Source organism: Channa argus, chromosome 18 (genome assembly GCF_033026475.1).
Source record: "Channa argus isolate prfri chromosome 18, Channa argus male v1.0, whole genome shotgun sequence".
In the NCBI taxonomy this organism is placed as follows: Eukaryota; Metazoa; Chordata; class Actinopteri; order Anabantiformes; family Channidae; genus Channa; species Channa argus.
In genome coordinates this window covers 6,099,985-6,113,593 of record NC_090214.1, presented here as the reverse complement: position 1 = coordinate 6,113,593, position 13,609 = coordinate 6,099,985, and the positions used below count along the sequence as shown (strand labels likewise).

General features: G+C 39.5%; 1 protein-coding gene across 7 annotated transcripts in view; it reads right to left on the bottom strand.

The window, feature by feature from the left end:
- The window catches only part of garnl3 (GTPase activating Rap/RanGAP domain like 3), a 65,789-nt gene that overhangs the window by 26,152 nt on the left and 26,028 nt on the right, over nt 1-13,609 (bottom strand). For all 7 annotated transcript variants that reach the window (XM_067483599.1, XM_067483597.1, XM_067483600.1 and 4 more), the window contains 4 exons: nt 4,775-4,849; nt 2,947-3,046; nt 1,125-1,243; nt 223-287 (listed from right to left, as the gene is read on the bottom strand). In XM_067483599.1, coding sequence (XP_067339700.1) covers nt 223-287; nt 1,125-1,243; nt 2,947-3,046; nt 4,775-4,849 — 359 coding nt within the window. The remainder of the gene's footprint in view (nt 1-222; nt 288-1,124; nt 1,244-2,946; nt 3,047-4,774; nt 4,850-13,609) is intronic.

Sequence of the window (13,609 nt, the reverse complement as noted above, 5' to 3'; positions counted from 1 at the left end):
CTCTGATAAGTGTGGTCTGGTTTTCAGAATGAATCAACATGTCACCCACTGGAGTGGTGTGTTTGGCACATGTGTTTGGTTTTTAATAGCAGAGGTCTACGGCAAATATACTTATCAGTACGGGCGTGTGTGTGTGTGCGCGCACGTGTGTTTGTGTGTGTCGCATGGAGCAAAAATTGGCAACTTTTCCAACAACCTACAGCTCGAGGCTGCCCTTCTCACCTCAGGATGGACTTGACTGATAGTGTCTTGTTGGGGCTGTAGGGAAGGCTGATCTTCAGAGTGCCCTGAGCGAATAAGAAGGACACACAGGGACACACATCATATTCACTTGCTCAAACATGTTTTTTAAGATATGTGGCATTATATCCTCAGAAGTTTTTCATGCAAAAGCAATTCAGCAGGACACAACATTTTTGTCAAACAGCTAAATGGAATAATTACACTGGACCACATTAAACCAAAGCAGTTCAAGCCAACAAAGTTGTTCTGCCCACTGACAACAACATCCTGTTACAGACTGACAGAAACAAGACAAATAAATGTGATCAGCCGGCAGAGGTGCACCACTCTAATCAGTTTCCAGATGAGACTGGAGGCCAAAATTAGATCCAAGCTATCTTGGTCATGAAGCTGAGTCACCACACTACAAACACACAAGGCAAACGCAAACGCAAACCTACACATGGTGACTCAGAGTAGAGTAGCATAGTCGGCCAAGTTGCCATTTTGTGCCTTCTTATATTTAGATAAAACAGCAAGGATACCACCTACAGCTGTGCATTCCAATTGAAAATGTTGAAGTCCCAGTATCTGACAAGTGTCAGATTAGCACAGTGAAAACGAAGTACATTTATTTAAGTACCTACATTGTGATACTTAATCTGCTTCATTTAAGAGGAAAATATTACTGCTTTAATAGATACAACTACTTTCATCTGCAACATTAAAGATAAAATTTCATTTAACTCTATCCAGACAAACATATAAATGTATTTCCCAAGAAGTGGAACTTTTCCCTTCACCTGTACCTTGATGTACCACTAGTAATTCCACTCAATTTCGGCATCATCGCTACAAATCTTGGGTGAAAGTGCTGCGAGGTGCACAGACGGTGAACTCACCGTCTTTCTCCAGAGGATGGCTCTGTACTGAGGAACCCGCTGATTGTTTTGGTCCGAGAGGACGACTGACAGGTAGAAGGGATTTTTCTCTGCATCTGTACCCACATAGTTCTGGTGGACTAAAGGAAACAGTGACATCGAATATAAAAATATACATGTAATAGATAATAGTCACAATGTGTGGTCACAATCAAAATATGAAAGGCGGCAAATGTGCTATTCTGCACTTTTTTTGTTATTTTAATTACAATTCTATATCTTTTTATTTTAAGACACTTAGTGATAAAACACTTTTCATGCCCCCTATGCCATCGTTTAGTCTTCCCACTCACTCTCTCTTCATTTTATTTTTTGTCTTCTTTCCTTTACTCCAGTTCTTTATGTTTGAGACATGGGCAGAGACAAAGATCTCTTGATGACACCACAGCAAAGTAACACATTCGTGCCGCTGCCTCTTTGGTTGACAGGGTAACATCTTCAGAAAACTATGCCCAGCAGACCAGCAAACCCAGTTGGATGCTGGCTCTCTGCCTGCATTTTTGTCAATTGCTTTGTCCTCCTCAAATGCTTTCTTTTCCTCCAGTGTTTTTTTTTTCACTTAAGGTTTCAGCTCTGTTTATTCTGTATTAGCATTGTCTATATGCTTCAGGTGAGCAATAACTCTGCAAGGTTTGGTTGCAATTACATACTTATTAGTTTAGCCAGCTTGAGCTTTTTCTCTGTGTGAGTAGAAAGTTGATTCTCCGTTTCTACAATCAGAAATTATCTTTGTACCTAGTGCAGGACAAAAGGCAAACAAACAGCAACAAACTGTTTTATTACCCTCTACCTGGTCATGAAGAAATTCAGATATCAAGTTATTGCATTAGTTTCATCAGACAGGAAATGCTCAGTTCATAATGTGCCATGTTGTATGATGCAGTGAGCTCTGCTCAGGCTGTGAGACACAGATGGCTCAGCTGCAGTCCAAACAGGTCCAGCCAACTTTCTGGTGGCGAGTCTCATTTTAAACTGCCCGTGCCATAGCATGATTAGACCCTGGCTAGAGGAGAAAAGGCATTTCTTTTCTTCCATTCACTGACTTTTTGCTTTCCTTTACAATTATCTCCATCCATCTTCGGCTCTGTCCTCCTTTATCTCAACCTTTCTGCTGAAGGCATTCTTCCTGATTCAAGTCACAGGAAAAGAGTCCAGACAGAGATCTTTTGTTGGACAATTTGCTGTGCTGCCTTCATTGCAGGTCTGAGAACAGGCAGGTTGTTAATGAGGATGGTAAAAATGATGAGGGTCAGAAAGGTAAAGGAACAGGTTAGTAATTGTAATGCATTTTTAATCATCTCTGGCTTCTGTGAATGGCTCTGCTGCTGGGCTGCTGCTCAGTGTTGGGATCATTTGTGAAGCCAACAGTCAGATCCTAATTGTGTTATCTATTGGAGGCAAGCCTTTGCTCTGTCTGTCGAGGCTGCATGTACTCCACTGACTTCCTCCTTGGATGGTGTATGGGATTAGAGTATAGCTGAGACTCTCAGTGGGGATGTGGCTGGATGCTAACAAGTTTGAAGAGAGGTGTAGCACGAGGATGAGGCTGACTTCATAAGATAAGAAATGTCTTGTGGAGCAGGAAAGAAATTCAAAGGATGTTTTATGTCTGCAGCATCTGAAAGCCAGCTTATATGCTCTTGCTCATTTCTTAAATTTCCTTCAATATATCTCCCTAAGTGTGTGTGTGTGTGTGTGTGTGTGTGTGTGTGTGTGTGTGTGTGTGTGTGTGTGTGTGTGTGTGTGTGTGTGTTTTAAAAGAGCACAGCAGAGCAGCACTGACCCTTTCCCAGGAAGTATTTAAAGAACCATCTGGTGTGGTACTCTGGATTCTCCAGATGGACATCGGTTCTTCTCCAAGTTCCTGGAGTGTAGTCCGAAGTCTGTTTGTAACACACAAACACACACACACACACACACACAGTCATCAGAATGTGAGTCACAGCTCTCTTCTCTGTGGAAAACTGTTACACAATGCAGCAGTACAGATTACAGTACAGGGAATCAGATACAGCCAAAGCCTGAGCTACAGTACAATCAGCTTTTTTACTGTCATGATGTTCATCATGATGCAGGCTACAGTGAATAAAGCTTGGGGAAGTGAGTGAATTTGTAATTAAAAGCATAAAAGGTTAAGGTTTTGGAAAATGTTCTTTTATTTATTTATGGTTGTTTAGTATAATGTTATTTAGCAGAATACATAAAGTAGGAGCACAATAAAGATAAAAGATAAAAGCTGTGAAAAATGTTGGGGCATTTGGAGATCTGGTCAGGAAGAAGGCTGGTGCACAACTGTATTTTGCTGTGTAGTAATATTTTACATAACCTCTACTAATGTAGTAACACATGTCAATATAGTTTTAAGCAGATATTTTGTCATTCATTTGTGCACATGTCCCCATTGATGGATGCTGACAAATTGTTGTTGACAAAAATGCATTTGTCCATTATATTATGTGACGTAAATGACTCAATGCTAATACCGGCAGAAGTGGCGTGACCATTTAGGGAATTACCTCGCGTCGCACTTTGCCAAGGGCAGCAAAATGTAGCCCAGCCAAAAAATATTAACCTGTACATTGCTGAGCAATTTGTCAGTCAATTCGCACCTACCTGCTGTGTACACTTCTGAAAGCTGAGTTAGAATTTATTTGCTGTTTTCCCATTGTTTAAATTGCTGAATCGGCTTATTGTTTCATAAAACACATATTATATTTTGTGTTTTATACCTATAAGAAAGTGGTCCTTAAGAGAGATTTGATCTTGTGTTATTTAGTCTGAGGTGCTGAAACTGGATCATTTGAAAAAAAAAAAGCTTTGCTGCTATGACTACACTGTAAAGAACCAGGGTTATTGGAGTTATTATGCAGACCTCTTTGGTTATTTCTATATAGATGCAAAAAAATGCTATGTTATTTGTATAGGGGTCTGCATATTGCCTCACGTATACATTAGAGTATTTTTCTGGACTTTGAGTACACTACCTTTGCACTACACCATTTGCATTATATATATGGCTAATTGGCTTTTGTGTATTGTTGCTATACGGTGGATTGCAAATTGAAAGGTGACATCCTTGCTTTTCAACTAGCTTGGCACGAGTGCATGCACCGGTTCTGAGTGGTACATACACCAGTACAGAAACTTCCCCCATCTGACAGTTTACACAAGTAATTTAGTTGCGACTAATTTATTAAGCCAGTTTTCCCTTTTCATGATGAAATGTAACAACAATCCCCTACATGTTTGTTTGATGTAGTGTTGCCACTTCAAATGCTTCGGCACATCACAAAGTTATAATATTTAGCATGTTATTAGTGAGCATCAGAGGCGCTGGTGGACAGATTTACCTTTAGCTGTTTCCTGTTGCTCGCAGTCTGTTTGCTAAACTAAGCTTCTAGTTGTAGCTTCATACGTACAGACATGAGAGTGGCATCAAACGTCTTACAGATTTATTGACAAGAAAGCAAATATTTTTGGCTTACTGTATCCTATTTTGTACTTGAATTGAACCGATCACCCAAATTTTCCTGCAAGAAGCACTGCTCATGATTTCTTGAGGTTAGTGAGACTGGGCTGAAATGCATGTGTGTACATTGAACAGTATGCACCTCATCTGATGAGCCATTCTCCACCCTGAAGCGTCCTGCCCTCTGTATGGCCCCATCTGCATCACTGGAAATCAGCTGTGGGGGAAACAGAAAAAGACAGAGACATGTTTAAAATTAGATATCTGACAAATCATGACTTGCGCTGGACACTAATAAGCAGGTCATAAATACATTAGAGCCGGCTGTCATCGCCAGACAAAACAGGAAGCATGGCAGACACATCAACTCCTTGTGACAACAACAGCATGAGTCCTCTCTAGCAACATATCTACCCACAGCTGCGTTCCCATATGTATTACCAACATCTCCACACTTCTTTAATCATCAATATCTAATCAAGTCTGTGAAATGATTTGTCCAGCTATCACACTATTTCCCATGTTCTTTTTTCATTCTCATATCTGAGACCCACTACCTATCATCCCAATTATCCGTCTCTTGCTGACTCACCTCACTCTACGGCGCTGTTGGAGAGGAGATGCTATGAGAGCAAAATGGGCCATTAATGATAGTGAGGGAGTGGGTGAAACAAGACAGCATAGGGGAGAAGAACAGAATGTATCCTGCACTCAGTACTTCACTCTTTACAAAGCTTCCTCCATGTAAACCCTAAGAGAAAAGTCAAAACATTAATTTTATGTTGGCAGCAGCAGTTGGTTCACCACTATGGCCCACACTGAAATATCTTTGCTCTAAGATAGACTGTCATTACATTAGGTTTAGACATTCATGTTTCTCTCATGATGAACTGCTATAATTCAATCCTAAAGTGTTTTACTTAGCAAAATCAGCTGTTCATTTTTTCACTTTGTCCATTTAAAGCATTGGTGAGGCCGTCCCCTCAATAATAGGGGCTGTAACAAGGATGACATATGGGGGCAACAGTGGCTTGGTAAAGTGGTCAAAGGCTTTGCGATTTGTAGTGTCCCTGGGCAAAACACTGAACCCCCTAACTGCAAAACCCCAGCCGATTAGGTTATGCAGGCCAGCGCACACTGAGCACGAGTCCCAAGCCCAGCACAAATTGGGGAGGGTTGCATCAGGAGGAGCATCTTGCAGAACAACCTGTACCAAATCAACCCCAAATGATGGCCCAAAGTAACAGGATAAACTGGAAGGAAAAAAGACTGATACTTTGTGGTTTGTTTAAACTGCATCAAACGTTTCTGCAGTTTTTCCGTTTAACAATATTTATTTCTCTCGTTTGACAGCTGGGCTCAATTTAACTCAATGTTTTAATGTGTTGTCTGTTTTGATGTGTTATCTAACTCTTGGAAAGAAAGAAAATCGCTTTACTTGTTTTTCAAAATGTTGAACTATTTCTATAAAATGTCAGTGTGCAGTAAAAATTTAATTAATCTTAAAAATAAGAAAAGGTTGGTCACATTTGGCTGGTACATGGATATTTATTGTTCCTATTTATCATTTCTTAAAGGCCACCATGATGTCTTCATCACTAAGATCTTTAGTTTGTTTGGCTTGCCCATAGTCCAAAAGAAGAAAGAAAAGCATCATATTATCTCATCTGACATTTGGCATGTGACAAACATAATTACTGATTATCAGGGATTAATTTTACTCTTGACGGGCTAAATTGTTGCAGCTTTATGTGGGAAGGCTATATACTTAAGCACAAGTCAGATTTACTGAATGATCACACTATGTATAAATACATTACATGTGACAATGATTTCTTAACACTAATAGATGAGTCATGTGCTCGGTCATGAGAATCGTTTCAGTGCTATCCACTGACTCTCTGAGTGACCCTGTTATTTACCATCTATTTCTCATCTTGGTGGACAGCTACAAACCCCTCTTCAATCTATTCCTGTCCACGTCCCCATTTCCTTTTTAACCCCCCAACACCTTTGCTCGGAGTGGTGCTTTGTTGCCAGGCAACGGACCACAGAGTCCCTCCTCCTTTGTTGCTCTTTCCCCTTCTGCCTTTTTTCTCTGTGTCTTCGCCCTCTGCTCTTTGACTGTCCTGTCCTTTATCCTGCTCTCCTTGCCAATAAAGGTCTCTTTCCTATTAATATATATCATTTTTTTTAAAGGGGCTGTGGCATGGCTGTGCTTGCCTGCACACACTGTGACAGGTCCAGATGGCCTCAGAAGGGTCTGGTGGAACCAAGCAAATGGAGGGAAAAAAGAATAACTCAACATGAAAAGCCGCTAAATGTACTTTTTAGTGTGGCCTGAGGAAAAACATTCAGACACAATTAGGATTCAACTAAATAATGTTTGTTACCCTTTAAAATGCAGATTATTGTCTTGTTTTTTTGTTCAATATTTTAGTCAAAAAATGTTTAGTTTCTCAAGGTAACATCTTCAAGTATCTCGTTTTGTCCTCCTAGCTTTCCAAAAACCTAAATTTATACTGATACAAAACAGAGAAGCAGGAAATACTTGTATTTGGGAGGTTGGAAACTGCAGTTCTATAGTATCTTTGCTTGAAAAATTACCCACATAATAAACCACTTTAAAAAGTTTATTTTTCCAGTAATAGACTTTTTAATTATAGTAACTGAGTTATCTAAATGAAACAGGAGACATTGAAAAAACAAAATACTTTTCATTCTTTTCTGTCTCAAGTTCACATAAGTTGCAATGTCATCAATTAGTACGTTAACATACAAATGAGTTTCCTGGTCATGATCAAACTCCTCAAGTGTCTAGATTTAGTTTTGAGCATGTTAAACACCATATTCCAGTTTCAGAAACTTTTAAAACCCCTAACTTATGCCAGCATTCTTTGATAGAAACCAAAATACCATGGCATCGATCAAGTCATGTGGTATTTTACAACAAAATGCATGACAATAAATGATTATCATTTTCATTATATTGCAGTGTGATCAACTTGCTGATTGTATGGAACATTCTTCAGTAACCCATTTTATAAATTGTATTGTCCCTCTTAGTTTCTATTAACATAGATCCAACTGTGGTAAAAACAGATGACTTTAGCAAACCTATAACAAAACCGCATTAATCAACTGTTTAGGTGACTCGGTTGGTGCAAAAATGAGAGCCATCATCAGTCAGACAATCAGAAAAGTGGATACTCTAATGATTGTGCGTGCAGGGATATGAATAACCAGGATTCTCATAATTTCCATCTAGGATCAAAACCAATAAGACATAATCACGGTGCATTTAAACACTCTTTCATTAAGAAAAAAAACATTGTGATTCTTTTTTAACCAATGTAAGGGTCTATGCATAATAATAATAAAACCATACAGTGAATGGCTGACTAAACAAGGCACAATGTTTCAAGGTGGAGAGTGGGTGGTGTGCCCTGTTTCAGCAGCTCATTAGATCATGTCAGACTGTCCGATGATGAAGGAGAGTGATGAGACAGCACTTATTATGAAGAGTCCAATCAAAACATTCCTGTGGATAAGTGAGGATAAAAGGCTACAGCTTTAAATTCTGAATAAAATCATTTATAACTGCCACACTGGCTTTATTGTCCATGCTAAATTAAATCTGATATGCACTACTGTAGCTGGGGGATTAGAAAGTTCTTAAATGAAATTCTGCAGTAGCTTTTCTGGAGCTCAGTCTAGTTTCTGTGTTATGCCAAACATTTGGCCCACCCCACATGGAATTAAAAGACCCCACCACCGTTCAGTTATAATAATACATGTGCTTCCTAAGGCGGTACCTGACTTATATCATTATCAGCCAAATATCATTATTTATAAAGTGTATCTAATAGCAAACGATTGTTATTATTATTTCCAGCATCTTGAGGAAATACAGAAATTTCCAGGCTACAATAATCATCTTAACACATCACGCTTAATTAACTATTTATAAGAAAACATATAGGACTGGTGGAAAGTGAGAGTATTGTGTTAATTCAATGATTTTGTTATTCATAACAAAAAACATTATTCATTATTATTCATATAATTAGAAATATCCAACCATTCCCTGGTTCTGGCTTCTCTGATATGAGGATTTACAGTTTTTCTCTGTTCTTTATTAGTATAAATCAGATATGTTTGGATTTTGGACTGTGGGTGAGACAAAACAAGACATGTGAAGTGTTTGGAGTTCTGCCCAAAGAGTTTTAATTCGGCTTATCTTACCAAGTGCCCTCTTTCTAGTTTGGATGTAGGTGCAACTTTAACAAGAGTCCTGGTGGATACAAACTTCTTCCATTTCACGATTATAAAAGCCACTGTTCTCTAGGGAACATTAAAAGAAATTGTTTTGTACACTTTATACAGGTCCTGATCTGTGCCTCACCACAAAATGTTATTTTGAACATCTACAGAGGGTTTCCTGGACTTTGTATCTTGGTTTTTGTCCTTATTTTTAGTAATTAGCAAATCCTCACAACTAACTTATGCTAGGTGGCTTTAAATGTAAATAATATATAATTATTAATCAACGAATGATTTCAATACAATATTTATTAACTGGCTTTTTACTTTAATACAGGTCTGCAATTGCACAGTACTATGATTGAGACCGTCAGTACTGTAAAAAACATTCCAAAATTCACGCAGCCCCAGTGTGCACACAAGTAAAGCAGAAGCTGCATTTCCTAAGGTATGCTGCACTGTATATAATGAGATAATACAATCCAGAGGTTTGAGAGCCGAGCATGTTTACTGCAGGTGTAAAGCTCTGATAAACGACAGAGTGGTTTCTCTGCAATAATTGGCTGTGTCTTAGGAGAGGCTGCAGAAAATACCTTCTCTCCTTTCATATGCATATTAATAGGCTTGAAAACGAATATATTTTCTGCATATTTCCTGGTGTCCTGTGTTTATGTCTGAGTGAATGAGCTTCGCTATTACATTAAGTTCTGTGTGTGTGTGTGCGTTTGTGGAAATGGAAAGTAAATGTTGAAGCTATAGGCTTCTATCTCCCTCCATTTCTCTCGCCTCCTGCAACATTAACTGTCCAATTGCAGGATAATGGACGGAAAACCAATGCAGCATTCGCACAGAGCAATGCACCAGCTCTCTAGTGTATTAGTGTGTCTGCATGTGGGGAAAAACAGAGAAAGAAATGCGTGACATTCAGTATTAAATGTGCATTTAGGTAAGTGTTTGTGCTGCTGTGTGTGAATAGGTGTTCAGCTGTTTTGCGTGAAAGAATGAAAAATGGCAGGAGAAAGGAGAGATTAAGTGCTCTGGGGAGTCTGAGTGTATGTGTGTGCGTGTGTGTGTATGTGTCCAAGTTCACACACATGCATGCATCACACAGCTACTGCTTTTAAATCATGCAACAGAAGAGTGGCAACGAAGGAAAAGCTGCACTCCAACGATTCCCCACTGGCTGAGGGGAGGGAGACGAGAGGAAACAGTGGAGAAGGGGGAACCCATTTAGCTTCTACACTTAACAAACAACCTACAAAAGCCCTCACCACTGCCAGGGAGCAATAGTGGAGGCTGGGGCAGAGAAAAAAACGAAGGGGCATCAAATGTATTGAGAGACGCAGAGAGAGAAAGAAAGAGAGAGACAGAGAGAGAGATGTGTAATGACCACAAAAAGCTGAATGATAAAAGAAAAGACAGCTGTCTCAATGATGCAGAACCCCAGGGAAAAGGGCAGAGGCATTGGGGCTTTTCAGACAAAGCATACACAAGTGCATGCAGACGAATACGCACACACTTAAACAGCTCTCTTTTGAGGGCACAACTTGAACATTTCACAAACACAATCGTGCTCAGAGAGCCTCTGATTTCCCCAAGGCCCAGGGGACAAAGGAGCACTGTAGCGCAGAGAGAGAGATGTGTGTGTGTTTGTGTCGGGGTATTAAATCAATACTTTTGTGACTGTTGTTAGGTAATTGATCTCATCAGTGGGTCTGTTCATGCACACTCACATTCCTACAGGAAGGCAAAGAAGACAGAGGCACAGAGCAGCAGAAGAAGGGGCAGAGGGTGAGGGGGGGAAGTTGTAAAGTAGCATGGGAATAAAGAGAGGCAGGTGCACAGTCGGAGAGACGATGTGAGCGACAGATGACAAAGGAGATGGAAAAAATTAAGGAGATGTGTAGCAGAAGAAGAGAGGAAGCAGGAAATGCTAATGAAAAGACAAAACATAAAAAGGGCGGATTTAACACAAAAAGACAAAACATTTAAAAAGTTGCTACAAAAATCAAGCAAATGCTCAGTTCTCTGTGACTTCCTCTTTTTTTCTATCATTATTGCTGTGTTTCACATTTATATAGACGCAATCTAATTGCAGAATGTGATATATAATAGAGAAGTCATGATATCCTGTCTAGATGAGCCTCTATTCCAATAACCTGTATAAACTAATGCAGTCTCTCATTTATTCTCTTCCATTTCATTCCTCTTTAAGACTAGTTGGTCCTAGGGTTTATTTTATAAGCCATTCTTGTTTTTGTTTTTTTCACCAAATTAAACCAGTATTAGTCTGTCTCCTAAAAAATTGGCTTTTATACAACTAAACCACAAATATAGGGAAAATAAATACATTGAGATTAGATTTTAGAAGGATACAGTAAATGTCACAAATATGTCCATACTGACCATATACAGTAAATTAAATGTTACTAGACAACGTATGCTCTGTAGAGCATCCTCTTTTTGTTACTATAGCGCTACTGTGCTAAAACTTGCTATGGTTATTTTAAACCAATCACAGCACTTGGCTAAGTTGGGGGAAAGATGGTTTGGTTTGGCTTATTAATAAGAAATGTGTCTGTTACTTCAAACACATTGTGCCTCTTGCTTGTAAAATAAAAATGAACATGATCCACCACTTACTGTTTTTCCCTGAAAATGAAGTTGCGTTTTTTTTTTTTGCATAGTCGCACACTTTCCTATAAAGCGACTTACAAGTGAGAAACGCACAGACAGGAGTGGACAGGACTGTTTTCGCTCAAGCGCACTTCAACTGGTAGAGTGGACGAGCTGGGGATTGAACTGTTTACCCTGCAACTTGTGGACACAGCCACCTTTAAACTGCAGCACCCATAATGTGGCACGACACGGTTAGTTTGTACTACAGGAACAATAAGGTTTCCATGCCCATGTCATGCATCATCGGATGCTAGAACTTTGCCTCAGACATGTAACTATAGACTCTTGAGCATTAAAAGCCAGAGTTGCTGGGTAGAAACTAAAGATCTGCTTTTTTGAACCAAACATGCCACGAACTAAGAATGTGAATATGTGTGGGTATGTATAGTTATTACCGTAGTTTAGGTGTTGATAGAAGAAAGAAGTTGTGTATGGGCATACATTGCTTAGTCTGTCACAATGACTCAAAGGGCCTTGAATAAAAATACAACCATAGCTGTATATAGAGAAGGAAGTGAAATGTGGCAGCTTAGCATGGGAAATCAAAAGAAAATGATATCTGCCTTTTTAGTGTCTTACTGCATGTCTGTCTTCTAAAATGACTAGTAGGTATATGGTCATCCTGATCCTATTATATTTAAGAAAGATGCAGTCCCCAAACCTGGTTGCCAAGCTGAATCAAAGAACACATAATATACATTGTCAATACTGAACTTGTACAGTAAACTATGCACAGTAGTCCTTTGGCATGGAAGGATGAGATATGACGGTTTGTATACAGAGACTACGGTCACGTAGGGGAAGACTTCTGCAATGCTAATAATAATAATGTATAATGCGTGATGCTACTGTAGAGAAAATATAACCAACGACAACCAGAAAAATTAAACGTGAGAATGTAAATCAAAGACAAACAACATCTGTGATGTGGCTTTTTGCCATGTAGCCATCGACTGCACCTGATTAGCATTAACGCTGCCTGTGGCTAGTACAAATGCTAACAGCACAACATCAATAAGTTCCCCTTTATGCTACAGTAAGTAAAGCAATGAAAAGCCTAGGGTGTAGGACTGAAGGGACTAGGCCTCCCACCCAGGAACCACGTTGGTGGGGTGAACCCAGTTTACGGGCCCTCAGCGGTGGGGAGATGATGCAGAGGAGCCTGGGATCACAGAGCAGCAGCATGCATCAGCTGCTTTAATAGATGATAAGTTATGTATCAGAGAAAATGAAAGGAGGAGGAAGGACAGATAGAGAAGAGAGAGAGCGCAAGAAAAGGAGTTTAATCTAAGGTATCTGGATGAGCATCGGCTATGGCATAAACTTGAAGATATTTCAAATTACTTTTAAAGTGGCTCCAAACTGCATTTGTGAGGTTAGATGTTCTGAGATTAGAAGTGCAGTATACTGTGTTTTGTTAGCCCCAATTCAAAGACAGAGAGATGCAGGGAGGGAAAGTGCATATTAATGCATATTAATTTATCTGCTTTCACACAAAATCATTTACTTCCAAGGACACAAACAAATTATAAAGAATTCATTGTGCATTAAATGATTTTTTGAATCTTGAATGAAAGGTAAGATGACAGCTTGAGTTTGTCTGAGAAGTCATAAAGAATGTCACCAAAATGTCAAAACACAAGCAAATGTCAAAACAAGTGTCAAACACTGAACAAATGATCTTGAACATACACTAACTGCTAAGTATAAATGCACCTCAGTTTCTAGGTGGATCAGCATACCCTTACATTTAAGCGTGTTCCTGGGTGACAAATACCATCCACTGTAACTACTTCGCATGCATTTTTCTGTGGCTTTAGTTATGACTCACCAGTGTCTATTCTTGTCCCACCAAACTTTACTGACATTTCATAAAGCTGTCTGCACTTCAGGCTGTGTGTTTGAGAAGCTAGAAGTAGGTAAACACTGTAAGGCCCATGTGTCTTAATCACTAGAAACAACAACTGCTAACCCTCTCAGGAGACACGGGGGTGTCGGAGCCTATCTCTGTCGTTGCTGAGTGCGGGGTGGGGTC